Source organism: Suncus etruscus, chromosome 6, assembly GCF_024139225.1.
Source record: "Suncus etruscus isolate mSunEtr1 chromosome 6, mSunEtr1.pri.cur, whole genome shotgun sequence".
Lineage (NCBI taxonomy): Eukaryota > Metazoa > Chordata > Mammalia > Eulipotyphla > Soricidae > Suncus > Suncus etruscus.
In genome coordinates this window covers 93,916,954-93,937,221 of record NC_064853.1, presented here as the reverse complement: position 1 = coordinate 93,937,221, position 20,268 = coordinate 93,916,954, and the positions used below count along the sequence as shown (strand labels likewise).

Genomic DNA, 20,268 nt, shown 5'->3' with positions numbered 1-20,268 from the left:
CGCGTGGGCAGATGCGGGGTTACCTCAGCAGCTCTCCTTTTCCCAATGTTCCAGCCATAATACTGCTCCACAGACCTTGCAGAAAAACAGCTGGCATCTTCACCTACAAAGCACACAGCCAGCACACTCTGAATGCAACCATTAAATCTCAATTGATTCTTATTTGCTTGGAGACATGACCAAAAAGTGTCTCTCTGCCTCTGTTGCATACCTGCTCCTTACCAGGCAAGTGCAAATTTGACACAAGGCAGAAAGGGTTCTCCTCAGAAGAGGCAAACTACAGACAGTTATTAAAATCAACAGAATTAAAGAGTAGAGAAAGCACAGTGGGCAGGTCGGTCACTGGCCTGGCCATGCAGCTGACCCACGTTCAATCCCGGCACCCCAAATGGTCCTGATTATACTACCAGGAGAGATCACTGAGAACAGAGCCGGGGCTTGCAATGCCAGATGTGGCCTCAAAACCAAATAAATGGAAAAAAAAAAATGTAAGTAGGAATGGTATTCCACGAGAAGTCAAGAGAACAGTACCTCAAATGTGGTGGAAAGAGTAAAAAAGAAAAAAAAAACCTGTTCACCAAACTATTATAAATTCTAAAAGCTTATTACAAATGAGCCTCAGCAATAATTTAAATGGCCAACCCAAATATCACAGCAGGATTAATTTACCATCGCCAACTAGATTTAGCTGTATCAGTATCTCAAGTAGCTCACAGCTTTGTAAAAGACAAGCCTTGCCGGAGAGAAAGCTCAGTAGGTTGAGTGCAATGCTTTGCAGGCAGGAGGCCTGGGTTTGATTCCTGGCATTTAAGTTCCTTAAGCACCCACTGGATTTTGGGCATGAGTGGGGACTAACCCTGAGCACCACTAAGTATGACCCTCCCAGTACCTCCTTCAATCATATTATTTAGCACAAATGTCTTACCTCTTGCAGTGATTAATGGAATCTTCTTTACTACTGCAGTTAAGAGTTGTTGAATAGTCTCTAAATGGTCTATCCTGAGGAGAGAAAAATCAATGAAGACAAATACATGTAGTATTTCTAATTCCTACACACAACACATGTAATGTGAACACTACTCTGCAAAATCTACAAGAAACGGCTAAATTCTTCATGCAGAATAGATGAAAATGCACATGTTCTAGGTATGTGTAGAGTCACCACTTCCAAGGAAATAAGAATACTGGCATGGATTTATCCCCACAGAAAACCTTATTTGTAGGCAAGTAGCAATTTACGTTAAAAAGAAAATGTGAGGGGCTGGACCAATAATAAATGGGCTGGGCATTTGTTTCGTATGTGGCCTATCTGGGTTCAGGCCTTAGCAACCCATATGGTCTCAAAGTATCGCCAGGAGTAAAACCCTCAACAGGTACCCAAAGTAAACCAACCAACCAACCAACCAACCAAACCCAAAAACAAGATGTCTGACTAAATAAACAAAAAATCCATTAACATCTAACTATATGAATAGCACATTTTGGATTTTTGCCCATTGTTGTGTTTGGGTAGAGCCATTGACACTGTGGTGTACCCCAAGACCCACCCATATCTGGGAGGAGTTTTGGGAACCGGATAATAGGTGTAACTACCTGCAAGACCTCCCATTTCTGGGAGGGGTCTGGAAAAGGATAGATAAACCTCTGAGCCAGGGGATTCGGGCCCTTTTGCCGTTTCTCTCTTGGCCCGGCTTGGCTTCCTGGCTTTTGGATCTTTGGGCCGCATGGAGCCCAAAGGGAAGATGGCTAACAGGAGATAAGATGCAGGGCTAGCAAAATATAGCTGTGCTTAAAAGGTTGACATAGGCCACACACCTGTGGTGGCAAGGGCATGAATAAAGATGATTCTTCCTGATGGCTGCGTGTGAGTGAGTAATTTCACCTGGGCCTGGAACTCGCCGGCTGCATGGAGGTTGCAGAGCCACATGGGCTGGATGGCATCCTTCACCATCCAGCCCCATCGTTATTTATTTAACACAACAGACACGACAATGCTAGAGTTGGGAATGTGGGGGAAATCTGTATTTTTGAATTGGTAGCAATACTTTTTTTTTGATGAGTATTTAAATAGAAACATGTTATCACGAAGATATCTGCCTGAGGGTTCTCACAGCCCATACTGTCACTCAGAATGTGAAAGTGTTTAAATTTCTATTGTCCTGAACAGCCTAAGATGGCCTCCCAGCTTAAAAACCAGTAAGTCTCAGGAAATATTTTTGGAAGAAGCTATGTATATGGTTCATAAAAAGACAGCTGTGGGAGATTAGACAAGTGTGTAGTTACTCACACACAAAATGTATAGGCATGTGAGTAATGATCCCACAAGAAGTTTCTATCCTTTTAGCAAAGTAAACTTTAGTTCATATTTAATGAAGAGGGCAACCTTCATTTTCAAAGAGTCCAGAGAGGGGCTAGAGAAATAGTGCATGGCTGGGCATCGCCTTGCACATGATTGACCCAGGGTTTGATCCCCAGAACCTCATATGGTCCCCTGAACAATGCCAGAAATGATCCATGAGTGAAGAGCTAAGAGTATAGCCCTGAGCACTAAGGGTTGTGGCCCCAAAAGCCCACCCTACAAAAAGTGTCCAGAGAACTTTCCATGAGAAGCTTACTACAGGATCCAGGATGGTAAGTGCATAACAAAATACATAATAGTAAACTAGAACACAGGCAGTACGGTCCACTTATCAAGACACTGAACTCTAGACACACAGACACAGACACACACACTCATGCTCACTCATAAGTGTGTATGTATGAGAGAGAATAGTCTAAGTCTGTGTGTGTGTGTGTGTGTGTGTGTGTATGTGTGTGTGTGTGTGTGTGTGAGAGTGTGTGAGTGAGTGATCAAACTTAGGGCCTCACACTTGCAAGGCAAGCAAGCACTCAACCACTGAGTTACATCATTAGTTTGAAAAAGACAACCATCCTGAGAATACGCAAAGCAACAATCCCTTCAAAAATACTAAAGGAATTACTTGATGACATAGTTTCCCAGCTCTGAGCTCTCTTCTGTTTTCACTGCTGTCTGTCCCTCTGGAGAAAGGCAGCTTGGCCCTGGTGTTTCTGGTTCTGTCTTCACTACAAAGCAAGAGCAACAGTGAGAGTCATTGGGGGAAGTCACAGGTGAAGGCAATGAGCAGGTAGGTGCAAAATCTCTTCCAAAGGGACTCAGTGAGGAAACTGTCCTCGTTGGCCTCATGCAAGGCAAGCGCCTTCCTGGCTGAACTATCACTATGACACATGTTTAACTCCTTCTGTAGCCTCCTTTGATCAAAGAACATGCCCAAATACCATGCTTGTATCATTTTGCTGCTTTCAACTTCTGCCCTCTTAGCCTACCTCATATATCAGCATCAGAAAAATGTTATGGGGGCCAGAGAAATGGCAAGGAGGTTGGGAGTTTGCCTTGCATGCAGAAGGATGGTGGTTTGAATCCCGGCATCCCATATGCCTCCCCCCCACCCCCCCAGCCTGCCAGGAGCAACTTCTGGGCACAGAGCCAGGAGTAACCTAAGTGCTGCTGGGTGGGACCCCAAAGCCAAAAACCAAAAACCAAAACCAAAACAAAACAAAACAGAAAAGAAAAATGTTATGGGTCTTTCTTAGTATCCTTTCTCTATTCAAGTATTTTTCAACAGTTTTTGATATGGCATCAGTCAACACATAATAAAAAGTATAACTCTCCTTTTTATAAATGTGTTAAGTTTCCCCTTTTGTGGGAGGTGGGAAGGTTGGGGAATTTTGTGTGGTGTCACACATAGCTGTGCTTAGAGCTTACTTTACTTCTGGCTTTGTGCTTAGGGATCCTTACTGTGGGGTGTTTGAGGTACCATATGTGATACAGGGAATGACCCAGGCTGCATGCAAGCCAACCTTACCCTCTGTATTATCTCTTGGGCCCAATATTATCTCTTGGGCCCAACTTCCCAAGTTTTCAGTGTACAGTTTGATAAGCTTTATGTTTACAATGATGGGCCCACACACTACTCAGGATAAAGAGTATTTGTAATTATCAACCTTGCTCCTTTGTTTCAAGCAGTTCCTTTCTGCCATAGACAACCAACTTTTGTCCTCTTTGAACTGTGTGAGTTGGATTGTGCCGTGTCTGGTGCCAATCTCTTTTCAACTAGAAAAATGTGCTAGAGCTGGAATACAGGATTTACAAGTGGAAGGCCTGGGTTTGAATCTACACTGCCAGAAGGGATCACCAATCTAGGAGTAGGAGGAGTCCCGGAGCCCTGCCAAATATGTGTCCAAATAGCAAAAATCCAACCAACAGAATCTGATAGTTCACACCTTGCATTGCAAGTCCTTTTCACTCTAGTAACAGAAGAGCATTTCCAATGGCTCTAGTCTACACTTCTGGGATGACAGATGAGTGTCAACAAATTGTCATTCCTTTTGTGACTGACTCAGATATCCTCTGAGATGCTGCTCACAGGTTTCGTTCTTTAAAAAAGCATCAGTCTTTCTATGAGACTGGTGTGCAACCTACTATGCTAACAAGGCACATAAGTGTTAAGTCTTTTGAATGCTGCTTTTTAAAAATAAGTTTATCTTCTGTGTGTGTGGGTGATCGTTTTGATTTTTGTTGGTCACATGTGTTGGTGCTCAGGGTATTACTCCTGGCTCCTAGTGATGTTTGGGACTATATGGGATGCAAGAATTTGAACCCCAATCAGCCACGTGCTAGGCAAGTGCCTTAGCCACTGTACTATTGCTTCAGTGCTCTCACACATTTTTTAGGAGGTGGTATCTGCTCTGTACAAGACTCTTTTGTCAGGTATCTGAGTTTCTGGCTTGACCTTCACTTTTCATTTTGTCCCTCTGATAATTGATTATTTATTTATTTATTTATTTATTTATTTGGTTTTTGGCCATACCCGGAGGCGTTCAGGGGTTACTTTGCTCAGAAATTACTCCTGGCAGGCTTGGGGACCATATGTGATGCCAGGGATTGAATTCAGGTCCATCCCGGGTCAGCCGCATGCAGGACAAATGCCATACCACTGTGCTATTTCTCTGGCCCCAATAAAATACAATTTATTATATTGTTCTTTTCTGGATAGTTTTTCCTTTCATTCTCTTTTTGGGCCACACAGTGGTGCTTGGGAACTATTATAGGTTTAAAGCTATGGATCAAACTCAGGGGTCCTGTGTGCAAAGCAAGTGTTCCAGCCTATTATGGTTCATGTAAGACAAGATCTAAGTGCACACGTACATGTTCACTGATACTCAGCCAATCCCTAGTGAGCTCAAGATTTCAAGGAACAGGGCCCGGAGAGATAGCACAGTGGCGTTTGCCTTGCGAGCAGCCGATCCAGGACCAAAGGTGGTTGGTTCGAATCCCGGTGTCCCATATGGTCCCTCGTGCCTGCCAGGAGCAATTTCTGAGCAGACAGCCAGGAGTAACCCCTGAGCACCGCCGGGTGTGGCCCAAAAACCAAAAACCAAAAACCAAAAAAAAAAAAAGATTTCAAGGAACAGAAGGAAAGGCCCCCGGCCCAAGTTCTGATAATCCAGTTTTGCAGGACAAGTATATTTACAATATTTAATTTTTTTACTGTTTGATCTGGGGGTTACCCAGAGGCTACTTCAGGCAGGGTGCTGCAGAACTGCTGTTGGTAGTCTCAGGGAACTATGTAGCACTAAGGATAGAATCCAAGGCCCCATCATGCAAAGCATGAATTTCACCCCTTTGAGTGGTCCTTGGCATTATAATGCTCTATAAGCAGCATTTCAAGTTGGGTTTTTTTTTAAACAAATGTATTTTTATTTTTGATTAATTATTTCCTTATTTAAGCACAATGGTTACAAAATCGTTCAGACTCAAGTTTCAGAAAAGAATGTATATCATCCTTCACCAGTGCACTTTTCCCACCACCAATGTCCCCGGTATCTCTCCCATTCACTGACCCCCCACCTATATCTGGGACAGGCATTTTACTTCTTCCTGTCTCTCTGTGAAAAAGTTATTCTACCAGAGAAATGAAAATACGATCCCAATGACATGCACACAATATCCCCTGGAATAGCGGTTGACTACCAACTGAAGAGAGGATAAAGTGTTACACAGTCCTACAATGTAAGACACTACTGAGCAATGACATGAATTTCAGCAGTATGTGACTGAAAACAGACACAGCAGCATTCATGTCCTGTCATGCTTAGTTCACTGAATTTGTTTATTTTGTGGAATTTGGTCACAAGGGTTTACATATTCAGAAATATATAGAACAATATGCTTAATTTTTCTGCATGCCACCACAATAGAATTTTTAAAAATGCTAAGCCAGACTAACTTCAATTCTTTTACCAGCTTTTTGTTTTAGGGCCCAATGATGCTAAGGGGCTACTCCTGGCTCTGAACTCAGAAATCATATCTGGCAGGATCCAGAGACCATCTGGTAGGGGTGGGGATTGACTCCAAATTGGCTGCATATAAGGCACCCCCATCTTCTACATAATCTTACCTGATAGTAAGACCTGCCCATTTCTGGGAGGGGTCTTTGGGAGGTATCAAGAGGATTGCCTTAGGGGCAGGAAGGGGATTTGGAGGATAAATTGAGAGAGACAGAGGAAGAGAGAAGCAGAGGGTGCTGGCAGGAGAGACAAGGTTGAATGCAGGGCTGATAATGGATTTGGCTTGAAAGGTAATAATAGATCACACATGTTGGCCAGGGCCTGAAAAAAGCTGATGTCTCCTGAAACCTGATTGCTGTGAGTGTTTCCTCACTGCCATCCTAAGACCCACCAGCTGGAGGGATTGCAGACGCATGGTCCAAGCTGGAGGAGAAAGGCCTCACCCTCCATCCATCTCACAATCATCCACCTCCATCCAGCACTCCATAATTAATGTAATTCTACAGGCAAGTTTTCTACCTGCTTTATTATCATTCATTCTAGCCCCCAGAAACAGTGTCTTAAAAACTTGTATTTCTCCCTCAATATCAAATCTATCTTACAAATATTTTCAAAGTGATTCAAATGCTGTGAATTCAAGGCATCAAAAGTTGTAGTAATAGAATGCATAGAAATTGGAAAAAATACTGTTAAGAAAATACATACCTTTTGCAACAGCTGCTGGAACAGAGCTGGGGACAACTGGAGTTGGGGCTGTGACAGGCAGAATGGTAGGTGATTTGTTGGTAGTAAATGACTGTACCACTAACGGGCAAAAAAATGGGAAGGATGTAACTTAGAAATTATTTGAGATAATGATGTTTAGCATTAGCCCCCTATTAAGCTAACAGCACAAAAACACTTCAATATCATTGGTGATGTTGCTGGTTCCTTTTCATGCAGTGATTTAACAAGATGGGCTGTTCGCTATTATCTTTCAACTGTGGAAATGGAGGCAACCACAGACCACAGAGCTTAGAAAACAGACACCCAGGGGCCGGGCGGTGGCGCTGGAGGTAAGGTGCCTGCCTTACCTGCGCTAGCCTAGGAGACGGACCGCGGTTCGATCCCCCGGCGTCCCATATGGTCCCCCAAGCCAGGAGCGACTTCTGAGTGCATAGCCAGGAGTAACCCCTGAGCGTTACCGGGTGTGGCCCAAAAACCAAAAAAAAAAAAAAAAAAAAAAAAAGAAAACAGACACCCAGCAAACCTCAATTCTTTTTTTGGGGGGGGGGGGAGGGGGTCACACCCGGCAGCACTCAGGGGCTACTCCTGGTCTATGCTCAGAAATCGCCCCTGGCAGACTCAGGAGACCATATGGGATGCTGGGATCCGAACCATTGTTCTTGTGCATGTAAGGTAAACGCACTACCTCCATGCTATCTCTCCGATACCACAAACCTCAATTCTTACCAACATTACTTCCCCACCCCCATCTACTCAATTTTAGAAATGAGCACCTATGTAGGAGCCAATGGATTGCCTTGGCTTTACTTCCAGTTTGAGGTTGGCACTCTAGAGTTCAAAGTGCCATCTGTCAGGGTCACGGGTCCCGTCCCATCCCCCCCCCCCCCACAACCACCTCCCAGTCAGACCAGGAGACAAGTCCAGGTTTGAAGGTAGGAGGGTGAATAAAGGCCTTACCTTTATTCACAGGCATCAGGATTGTCTGCACACCTCCAGATGTATTGACATTGAGTGGCCTAAGCTGGCTGGGGATGGTCAGGACGGCCTGCTGGGGGTTGGACTGACTGGAGTGAATCTTCAACAACCCTGAAATACACAGAAAATAAGGCAAAGCTGAAAGTCAAATTCAGCTTTAAAGTTCTTCTTTGGCCCCAAATAAAATTAACTTTGAGATTTTATTTTCTATCAAATGTTACATATAGGGCCTGGAGCAGTGGCCCGAAGCGGTAAGGCATCTGCCTTGCCGGTGCTAGCCTAGGACAGACCAAATTTCCATCCCCGGTGTCCCATATGGTCCCCCAAGCCAGGAGTGATTTCTGAACACATAGCCAGGAGTAACCCGAGTGTCATTGGGTGTGGCTGAAAAAAACAACAAAAAAAAGTTACATATATATTTAAACTGAAAAGAAAAGGGCCTTTAAGGTGAAAACAGCCATTCCTTGAGTCACCTCTTTCACATTTAGTTTACCCTGCAGGCACTTAAAAAAAAAAGAAAAAAATTATTTTTTGACACTGAATTACAAAACTCATACAATTTTTCAATAATGATCCAGTTATAAGTGTCCACTTCTCTCTTCTAATTTGTCTCCTACTTACAAGTCTGAGAGGCACTTTTTTAGATATTTTCTCATTCTTTGTTCTTTTAAAGGGGGGTTTAGGCCCAATGATACTCAGGGCTTATTCCCGATTCTGCATTCAGCAATCACTCCTGGTGGTGCTCAGGGGACCGTGTGGGATCCAGAGATCGGACCCAGGTTCAGTCCATGCAAGGCAAATGCCTTACCTGCTGTTTTATCATTCCAGCCCCATGGCAGGCACTTTCAACTCTTCCTGACTATCTGTAATTCATTTCATGGTTTTATTTATTTATTTTAGTTTTGGGGTTACACCCAGCAGTGTTCAGGGCTTACTCCTGGCTCTCTCTTCATTCGCATCACTGCTGGAAGTCCTTGGCAGACCATATGGGGTGCCAGGGATTGCACTTGAGTAGGTAGCATGCAAGACAATAACCTGTTCAGTAGTATCTTTCTGATCCTAGTTTTACTTTTTAAAAATGCATGTAAGGTAGACCTTGTTTATGAAACATTCAATTTAAAATGAAAGATTAGGGGCTGGTGAGGTGGCGCTAGAGGTAAGGTATCTGCCTTGCAAGCGCTACCCAAAGAAGGACTGTGGTTCAATCCCCCGGCGTCCCATATGGTTCCCCCAAGCCAGGGGCAATTTCTGAATGCTTAGCCAGGAGTAACCCCTGAGCATCAAACGGGTGTGGCTCAAAACCAAACCAAAACAAAACAAAAATAATAAAATGAAAGATTAAGACAGGTAAACATTTTTTTGTTTGCTCTTTGGACCACACTGGCAATACTCAGGAGTTACTCCAGGCTTTGTACTCAGAAATCACTCTTGGTGGTGCTAAAGGGCCCGTATGGGATGCTGGGATTGAACTACATTGTCTGCATGCAGGACAAGTGGCCTAATTGTTGTCCTATGGCTCAGGTCCAGGGTAGATGGGTGAGCTCTTTTAGATACTTAAATCCTATCTTCCCTATATTCCTATATTGCCATTTGACTGAATAGATAATAGATTCTATAATTCCATCTCTCATTCTGCTCTAGTTAATAACTTCATTTTCATTTCACTGGTTTTCTTTCAATGTCCTTCAAAAATATCTAAATTGCCTCCAATACAATTTTCTACCTATTCAAATCTCCTAAATAACTGATAGTTCTCTCTCTCTCTCTCTCTCTCTCTCTCTCTCTCTCTTTCTTTTTTTTAAAGAGACGCCCTTTTTTAAGCTCTCTGATTTGCTCCAACTTGGAGACAGTTGTTTCCTAGGTCTGCTGCAAAGCTTTCCCCAAGAACACAATTCTGTGACTCTGAGAAATCCCCCTGCTGTCCTGCTCAGTGATATTCTCTTCTCTTCCTTTCTTGGTTTACATCTCTTTAACTCTGGAAAAGTGTGTACTGTAATATCCTGGGACAGGAAAGCCAAAGTTATCTGAAAAGTCACACTCAGTAATAATGTGGCTGACACAGAATTTTAGAATCAAGTTATTTTCTCCTAGGTTCTGAAAAGTAGTACTCAGGGGGCCGGGCGGTGGCGCTAGAGGTAAGGTGCCTGCCTTGCCTGCGCTAGCCTAGGACGGACCGCGGTTCGATCCCCCGGAGTCCCATATGGTCCCCCAAGCCAGGAGCGACTTCTGAGCGCATAGCCAGGAGTAACCCCTGAGCGTCAAATGGGTGTGGCCCAAAAAAGTTAAAAGAAAAGTAGTACTCAGCACTGCTGCTAAGAAACTTGATGCTGGGCCCGGAGAGATAGCACAGCGGTGTTTGCCTTGCAAGCAGCCGATTCAGGACCAAAGGTGGTTGGTTCGAATCCCGGTGTCCCATATGGTCCCCCGTGCCTGCCAGGAGCTATTCTGAGCAGACAGCCAGGAGTAGCCCCTGAGCACCGCCAGGTGTGGCCCAAAAACCAAAAAAAAAAAAAAAAAAAAAAAAGAAACCTGATGCTAATGTAGTTTTCCTTTTTGTTTTTAGGCCACACCTGGCAGCACTCAGGGGTTACTCTTTGCTCTGCATTCAGAAATCTTTCCTGGCAGGTTCGGGGGGCCATTGGGATGCTGGGATTTGAACCCAGGTCTGTCCTGGGTTGACCACGTGCTATCTCTCTGGCCCGAAAATGTAATTTCCGAGCTGTTTTCCCCTCCCCACCCCGACGATTTTTAAGATCCTGTCCCTGATGTTCTTATTCCATGGACAAAGGCTTCAGGTGAGCCACTTTTCTGTAAATGAGCTGGCAGTGTGGCTTTCATCGGAAGCTCAAGCGCTTCAATTTTCAAACAAATTTTGGTTTTATTTCTTTATTTTTGGTGGGTTTTTTTGGGGGGTGAAGGGGTCACACCTGGCAGCACTCATGGGTTACTCCTGGTTCTACGCTCAGAAATCACTCCTGGCAGGCTTGAGGGATCATATGGGATGCCAGGATTCGAACCATCATCCTTCTGTGTGTAAGGCAAACACCTTACCTCCATGCTATGTCTCCGGCCTCTGTTTTTATTTCTTGGATTATCTCCTTCCCTCTATTGTCTGTTTTCTTCTTGGAACTCTTAGTCAAATGTTCTCAAGATATGTCATCAAATTTTCTTAATGTTTACTTTTCTTTGTTTAGTTTCGGTTTCTGGGCTACATCCAGTGATGCTTAAGAGATTGTTCATAACTCTGAGCTCAGGAATTACTCTTGGCAGTGCTCAAGCGGTCACTTGGAATGCCAGATACTGAACCTTGGCACTTGCAACACAAGCACTCAAACCACGGTACTATCTCTCTCCAGCCCTTAGTGCTTACTTCTTCGTGCTTTTTCCACTTTGTGCCCCTATTTAACTCTAAACACTGCAGCCAAGGATCCTGTCTAAAGGTTAAGGCTGACCATGTTACTCCTTCAATACTTTCCTTTGGAACAAAAGGTAAAGACCACACAGTGTCCTAAAGAGGTCCACTGGGATCTGTGCCCCATTGGTCTGACTTCATCTCTGAGTACTTTAGTCACAGTGACGACCTATTCTAAATTGTTTATAAAGTAAAACAAAACAACCCCCCTACAAAACATAACAACAACAACAACAAACAAAAAAACCCAAATATTTGATGGTCATTAGGACATAACTGTTTTTTTCCCCCTTTATTTTATGCAGTACCAAGATTTGAACTCAGTCCCTCAAACAGGCTATGCCCTGAGCCCCTTGGTAGATTCTTTCATGAGAATGTACAGACAATTTAATGTAGTATCAGAAATTAAAGCAGAGATATTATTTATTGCATGCTAAAGTGTGATCAGAAAAGGCAGGGCATTCTTTTTTTGTTGTTTTGTTTTTGTTTTGGGGTCACATCCAGTGGTACTCGAGTTATTCCTGGCTCTGCACTCAGAAATTGCACCTGGCAGGCTGGGAAACCATATGGGATGTCGTGTATCGAACCAGGTCAGTCCTGGGTTGGTAGCATGCAAGGCAAATGCCCTACCCACTGTGCTATCACTCCTGCCCATGGGCATTAATTTCTTAAAAGTCATTTCTTCCATAATTTGTATTTTAGTCCAACCGCAGTATCTCCAAGCGTTCAGTTTCATAGTAGAAAGGTATGTTTGAGGGGCCGGAGAGATAGTACAGTGGTAAGGCATTTGCCTTTCACACAGCTAACCTCTGAGAGTTGCCAGGCGTGCCCCAACCCCTCCACCCCCCAAAAAAGGAAAGGTATGTTTGAGCTAGAGTGATAGTACAGCAGGTAGGCACTTGCCTTGCACTAACCTGGGTTCAGTCCCAGGCACCTTAGGTGGTCCATGGTGCACTGCCAGGACTGATCCTCTAAACGCATAGCCAGGAATAAGCCCTAAGTACAGCCAGGGGTGGCCCCAAAACAAAAGCCACCACCATCACCAACACCAACAAGATTTCCAAAGATAGGAAAGAGAAATAGCATCATCATGGCATAACTGACCTGATACTGTAGCTTTTCCTGAAATGGGGTTTGGCGTGGATACCAGGGATGTTGCACTTATGACAGAGGGGGCAGCAGCTTTGCAGGTTCCCATGGCCGCCTGGCTCACACAGACTTGCTGCTGCCCAGAAGTTTTCATGACAGAACTAATAGTCGATGAACTGGGAGCTCCTTCAGACTGCTTGCCCAAGGTGATAGAATTAAAGAAATGAGGAAGAAAAAAGTGTAACTGGTTTGAAAGAATTATGACTACTGAGCAAACTCAGTATTATCTAGTCAAACTATTTCCATTTTCCATTAAGTGTAATGACATACAAAAGGGAAAATGCCATTTCATGTTTATGGAGGGGGGAGGAATCACATTTGGTGGTGCCAGTTTCCAATATGCTCTAGCTAACTGAGTCAGTTACCCAGCCATGGTCAGAGCATTTAAAAGACCAATTCTCTAGCTGTTCCTACATACACAGGTTTCAACGAACGAGGAAAATTAATTAAAAGGAGTTAATTTGTTACTACACTGAAAAAAATTCTATCCCTATTCTATTACTTTATAAAATGCTATCTGAATACTCAATATGTATGAGAACATAAGCCCTGAAAACAGCCAGGTATGGGCCCAAAACCACTGAACAAAAAGCCCCAGAAGAGGAGACTGGAGCAACAGCACAGTTTGTTTTTTTCATGCAGCCAGCTTGGGCTTGATTCCCAGCATCCGAAATGGATCCCTGAGCCTGCCAGGAGTGATTTCTGAGCTCAGAGCCAGGAGTAATACCTGAGCACTGTCGGGTGTGGGCCCCCCCAAAAAAACCCATAGGGTAAAGAATATCAAAAAAGATGGTACAAATAATAGGGGCAGAATTCTTTTATTTTTTTAAATATAAGAATGGATTTCTATCTTTCATGATCTACGAAAGCAATTAATAAATAAAAAAATAACCTAATCAGATAATGCACAAAGCTTTTGAACAGCCATTTCTCCAAAGATACACAATGGTCTCAAAGCACATGAAAAGATGCTCAATACTATTAAGTATGAGGGAAATGTAAATCAAACTAATTCACACATAAACCATAAGGACTCCAATAAATAAAATTTAAAAAAGGAAGAAAAAAAAAGAACAAGTGTCCTGCATGTCCACGTATGGGGAAATGGAACTCTCATACATTGTTGCTGGAATCTAAACTCACACAAACAATTGGGAAAATAATTTGGTAGCTTCTTAAGCACTGCAATTCCTTTCCTAGGATAGGAATAGAGAGCCCCCAAAAGAAAAAACATGTTATTCTACAAAAATACCGGTGTTTATAAAAAAGAACTGAACCACACAGATGAGTTGTTGTTGGGGGGGACTGGAGGAAGTGGCATTAGGGTCTTTCAGGGAAGGAGGCAGGTACACTGATGATAGGTTAGCTGTTGAAAACAGCAAGAGCACTGTAAATCAAAGAACTGCAATAAAAATATTTAAAAAATGTATACACCAAGGCTCACAGCAGTATTAAGTGTTGATTTAAATGCAGAAACTACTAAATATTCAGTGACTGATGAATAAACAAAATACACTATATATCTATAAATGTGAGCATTATTCAAATATGAAAATGACATGATTTGCTGATATACAATGACAAACTGTAAAAACATGTGAAGCAAAAGAAGTCAGAAGTGAGAAAGGAGATAAATACTGTGTGTGTGAGAGAGAGAGAGAAAGAGAAAGAGTGAGAGAATGTAAAAAGTGATAGTTATTGGGGATCTAGTCTCCTTTTAGGATGCTAAAGAAAATATTCTAGAATTAGATACTCGCCATGATCGCACAAATCTGAGAATTAAAATTTTAAAACATTATTAAATTGACATATTTGAAAACGGCGAGTTTTCTTAAAATTAATGAAATTTAGAAACTAAATGTAGACCGAAAGCTAAAATAACTGACAGGGCACATGCCTGGAATGTTTCCAACCCAGGTTCAGTTCCAGATCACATGATTAATACCAAGCATCAAAGGTGCAGCCCTGGAAGCATCAACATCTCCCTAACACAGCTCATATATGTCCAGGCACTACAGTGCCCCAGCAGTATCACATCTAGGGGCCCTTGTGCTAAACCTATTGATTGGGAATTGCTGGTAGGGCCACTGGATCTTCTGGGAACTTCCTGGGAGGGTTCCCATCCCTACCCCTCACCCCACGGCCCCCCAAAAGAACAAATAACCTACCACAATGTCGGCTCATCTTTTTATCCCTCCCTGCCTTTATGCTACATTCCAGTTTCTGTCAGGCTAAAGCTTACCTGTTGTGCCGGACCATTAGTCGAGAGAGCTACAGCAGGCGAGGTGGCAGCAGTGATGACCCCTCCTGCTACTCTCAGCATAGTAGTGCCAGGCTTTGAGAGCTGGGAGGTTGCTGGCACAGACTTCAATGTGCTATCGGATATTTTCATCAGCGATGCCTGTCCCCCGGGGGCTGCCTGCAGAAACAAGGATGGACTGAATGGGGCCAGAGTGGTGGCACAAGTGGTAGGGTGTTTGCCTTGCATGCGCTAACCTAGGATGGACCCTGGTTCGATCCCCCAGCATCCCATATGGTCCCCCTAGCCAAGAGCCCCCCAAAAAACAAAAAAATAGTTATTAGGGGCTGGAGAAATAGTACAATAGGTAAGACATTTACCTTGCACATGGCTAACCCAAGTTTGATCCCCAGCATCCCATATGATCGATCCCCTATCCCAACCCGGAATAATCCCTAAGTGCAGAGCCAGGAGTAACTCTGCACTGCCAGGTATGTCCTCAAAAGAAAACAAAACACATGAATTTGTAGATCATTGTTTGGTACCTGTATTCAATGTCAGAGCAATTATTATAAAAAATAATTGACTGTGATGTGATCTTAAACATATGCATAATACCTTTATATTTGAAAATCTACCTGAAAAGGGCCCAAATTTAAGTAGGTATGTTCATGGTATTTTAGGCTAACATTTAGTACAACCTACCCTTTTTTAGTAGTGGAGAACTATTCAATATAGTAGTTTTAGTGGCTTAAAAAAATCAAATATACCATTTCTACAAACCAACTCAAATGAGTTCAGCATAATCCAAATACCCAAACCAGACAGAAAACACAAAGTTCTATAGTTCATAATTCTGATGGAGATGAAACTATATATTCAAATAAATGCCACAACCACCACACATGAGGAGAGAAGGTATATTTACCTGGGTAAATAGTGTTGTTTTTTGTCCTGAAATGACTTTTAACGTTTGTTGTCCTTGGGCAGAAGTTGTACTGACCCCCAGGGTTCCTTGGACCACGGAACCAGTTGTCAGTTGTTTCCCAGACGTCTGCGGTGATGGCTGGCCAACTAAAAAGGTGCCCTAAATGAGAAGAAAAAACTTTAGTAATTTGTCATTTGCAACTACTTACTTAAATGACTCACATCCCATCATGAACAACAAATTACACAACTTAGAATAATGAAAAATAGCTCTGCTCTCAGAGCCAGTATTGATGGTTATCCCATCTCCTACTTTGCAAAGTAGTTGCTGAGCAGGCTACTGGAAACCCAAGTTCTATAATCTCTCCCTGAATGCTATTTGTATCCACTCAGGTTGATGACTAACCATTCTTCTCAATAAGAACCTCTGGAACCCAAATTCTATGACCTTCCTTGAGGAACAAGGAAGACTCCCAGTACAAGGGAAATAAGGAAAGATTTTCAGGTTCTAATCTTGGTGTTTTTTTTGTTTTGTTTTTGTTTTTGGTTTTTGGGCCACACCCGGCGGTGCTCAGGGGTTACTCCTGGCTGTCTGCTCAGAAATAGCTCCTGGCAGGCACAGGGGACTATATGGGACACCGGGATTCGAACCAACCACCTTTGGTCCTGGATCGGCTGTTTGCAAGGCAAACGCCGCTGTGTTATCTCTCCGGGCCCAGGTTCTAATCTTGAACCCAACTCCAAACACAGTAAGCTGATTTTACCTCATGGGTAATTCCATTCTAAAAAACCTTGCAACTGTATGTGTTGGGAGGCATCAGCATAGTGAAAAAACATTTGGTTAGAAAGACTAAAGTTTAAATCCATATTCCACAACTTGCTTAAGTGAATCAAGTTCTTTCTACATAGGTATGCAGCGTTTGATATGTCTAGTTAAAACAAATCCAACTTGATATGGATTGATCATATAGCCATAAAACACTGACTCCTGATCTCAAAGCTGTAAAGGTAAATCTGCTACAACTAAAGACAGTTATTAAAGAACTAAAGGATTTGAAAGAAGCCAAATACAAACAAACAGACCTGAGGAGTTTGCTTCAGGATGTAAGATGTGTACGTGAGGTGCTGGGATATTCCACCAGGGCCTGCAGGGCTCTGGGTCCCACCAGTCCCTGCTCCTGGTCCACCTGTAGCTCCCCCTGCAGCTCCTCCTCCAGCAGTGCCACTCCCTCCTCCGCCACCTCCACCTCCAGAACCTGTGGCCGAGCCAGACTGGAGGTCTGAAAACACAGCAAATGACAGAGCTTCACACAAGTATCAAGAAAGAGAACCTGTGATCTTTCATAGCTCTATCCTTTCCCTTTCCTAACTGCTCCTTTTCTGCAATAAGTTAACTCTGTACAAGAAGACTTCTGAGAGCTGACATAAATTATTATTATTATTATTTGAGGGGCCATATCTGAAAGTTAGTTCAGTTCTTGGGCACAATTATTTTTAAAGTTATCTTTAGATTATATATCTCTGAGAAGTATTTTGACTTAAGAGAGAGTCTGGCAGACATTTTTAAAATTCCATTTTAAAGCCTGTAAGCAGTTTTTACTTCCTAATTAGTGGCATGATACTTATAAATTAACAATTTAAATCACTTTATGTGAATTCAATTATACACTTAAATTTGGATACACCAGTTTAGTATGGAGTAGGGTGTGAGGGATCAGAAGGTATGTAAGCACAAACCCATCATCATAACCAATTAACAACATGGCTATGAATTATACTTTGGCAAGAGCAGTTAACGTGAGGACAACAGTGAGGCTCAATGATAGAGTTTGTGCTAACACGTGAGAAGCCATTGGCTTGGTCTGATTTAAAGACAACAAAATTTTTTAAATTGAAAAAAAATTTTTTTACCCTTTCTCAATATGTCAGCAGCACCTAGATTCCACTCTCACACCTCCAGTTCCCAAATACCCCTGAAAGCAAGAGCCCCCTTCGCTCTGCCCATAGAGAGCCTCACAGCCACATCTTCCTCCCAGTATCACATATTCTGTACCCCAAACTCTAAGTAAGCTCAGGATAACAGTATCACCTTTTAGGCTATGATTATTGTAGTCAACTGCTAATTAAATTGTGTGTATGCTGAGAATCCACTTGGGCATAAATGCCACTATTCCTAACAGTCCCCACTTTCCCCAAGGGCTTCCTGAAATGAAGGGTAAGTGACCCTCTGGTGGGCACACAAGAGTTAAAGGCTTTAATGAGCAACTCACTGGCATTGTTGGTGGCTCGTAGGATGGCGCCTTGAGGGATGAGGAGTAGTTTCCCTTTTCCTGAAGGGTTCTTGCTGTTTGTTGTAAGGTAGAGCTTAGTTCCTGGAGGCAAATTGGCCAAATTGGCCAAATTTGTGGCTGGTAACTGCAATGTTGCCATCACTGAGAGTACAGGGAATAATAATAAAAAAAAAAAAAAGACAAAAAAAGTTGTAATATCAACTACAAGGCCAATGCTATAACTAAAATCCAGAGGAATGAAACACTCATTGAAAACTGGTAACAGCAAGCATGGCAATTTATTCCCTAGAATCAAACATAGGCTAATATTTACAAATCTTTTGCTGGTTAAATATTAAGTTACTGGACCAGAGAGATAGTAGAACAGTAGGGTGCTTGCCTTGCATACAACTGATCTGAAGGTTCAAACTCATATAATCCCCTCAGTCCTACAGGAGCAAACCCTGAGCATAGAGTCAAGTTACCTGACATAGCTGGGTGCGGTCCCAAAACAAATAGACAATTCATATATTAGAAGAGTCTTATAAACTATAAGGTAATCTGTATCTGTGACATATGTCTAGATTGGAAGTTTTGGTTCACTCTTATCCCACTGTAATTACTAAACCTTTACTCTCAATCTTTTTCCAACGGTGGTCCTCTTTTAACCTTGTTTTCATCCTAGGCCCACTGTGTGGGCCCCTAGACATGTGTCCTGCTCCTCATTTACAAGGTTTTCACCTATGAAGACCCCATCTTGGAATATCCTGGGCACTAGAATGAACCACAGTTATATGGACCCCAGTTGAGATACTGGTTTAGACAACCAATGAAATAATCACCCTATCACTGGATAAAAATTTCCCCGTTTCTTTAAAGTCTCTTGTATTCATATTTCTAGCAAAGATGGATCCACTGACTTGAAATAGCCTTTTTGGTGGGGAGGAGGGGACTTTGGGCCATACCCAGCAGCGCTCAAAGGTTACTTCTGGCCCTATACTTAGAAATTATTCCTGAGGCCAGCAAGGTGGTGCTAGAGGTAAGGTGTCTGCCTTGCAAGGGCTAGCTAAGGAAGGACTGCGGTTCGATCCCCCAGCGTCCCATATGGTCCCCCCAAGCCAGGGGCAATTTCTGAGCGCTTAGCCAGGAGTAATCCCTAAGCATCAAACGGGTGTGGCCCGAAAAACAAAAAAAAAAAAAAAAAAAAAAAGAAAGAAATTATTCATGACAGGCTAAGGGGACCATATGGGATGCCAGGAATCAAAACTGGGTCAGCTACATGCAAGACCCTCTCTACTGTACTATCACTCTAGCTCCTGAAACAGTATTTCTTTTTTCTTTTTTTAATTTTTTTAAGCCAGTCAAATTGAGCAGTGGGGGGGGGGCATCTATTACCTTTTTCATTTCATATGAAACTCTGGAGTCTCATTAACAGTTTCAAATTAAGGACAGTCTTAGGAATGCTGTTTTCATGCTCCCACAAAAACAAATCAAGGCCTAACCCATGTCTAGGGTATTTATTTAACTCTTGATTGGTAGAGAAGGCATGAATCAAAGTATCTGTGAATGCTGCTGGCAAAATGTTCAAAGCAATCTCAAGGTGAGGAGAAAAGAGATTTACCCTTCAGACCTGTACACAGACAATTTCAAGAATTACTTTTTTTTTTTTTTTTTTTCGGTTTTTGGGCCACAGCCAGCAATGCTCAGGGTTTACTCCAGGCTTTGTGCTCAGAAATCATTCCTGGCTCGGGGGACCATATGAGATGCCAGGGATCAAACCTGGGTCTGTTCTAGGTCAGCCGCATTCAAGGCAAACATCCTACCACTGTGCTACCACTCAGGCCCCTATACTATTTAAACTATTCTGAGTGCTTTTATTTGTTTTGGGGCCACACTCAGCAGTGCTCAGGGGCTACTCCTGACTCTGCATTCAAGTCCCTCCTGGAGTACTCAGGGGATCAACAGGATAGTCAGTCACCTGCAAGGCAAGTGCCTCACCCCCTGTACTGATATATTACTCAGACTCCGACACTTATTATTTTTAGTATTATTGCTAAAACATATGCCTTTCCCCCAATAAATAGCACATATGCACACAAATGATGGGTGGGCTTTTATGTGAAATGTTACAAAAAAAGAGTACCAACTGCATTTATGCAGTCCTTATAGTACAGACCCACTATGGTTCCTAAGTAGAACTA

At 42.8% G+C, this 20,268-nt stretch overlaps 1 protein-coding gene across 2 annotated transcripts in view; it reads right to left on the bottom strand.

Moving 5' to 3' along the window:
• YEATS2 (YEATS domain containing 2) overlaps positions 1-20,268 on the bottom strand; it is a 94,909-nt gene that overhangs the window by 8,523 nt on the left and 66,118 nt on the right. For both annotated transcript variants that reach the window (XM_049775816.1, XM_049775817.1), the window contains exons 16-25: positions 18,068-18,229; positions 16,881-17,077; positions 15,799-15,957; positions 14,874-15,050; positions 12,587-12,764; positions 8,053-8,181; positions 7,075-7,173; positions 2,982-3,084; positions 926-999; positions 24-103 (exon numbers count right to left, since the gene is read on the bottom strand). In XM_049775816.1, coding sequence (XP_049631773.1) covers positions 24-103; positions 926-999; positions 2,982-3,084; positions 7,075-7,173; positions 8,053-8,181; positions 12,587-12,764; positions 14,874-15,050; positions 15,799-15,957; positions 16,881-17,077; positions 18,068-18,229 — 1,358 coding nt within the window. The remainder of the gene's footprint in view (positions 1-23; positions 104-925; positions 1,000-2,981; positions 3,085-7,074; positions 7,174-8,052; positions 8,182-12,586; positions 12,765-14,873; positions 15,051-15,798; positions 15,958-16,880; positions 17,078-18,067; positions 18,230-20,268) is intronic.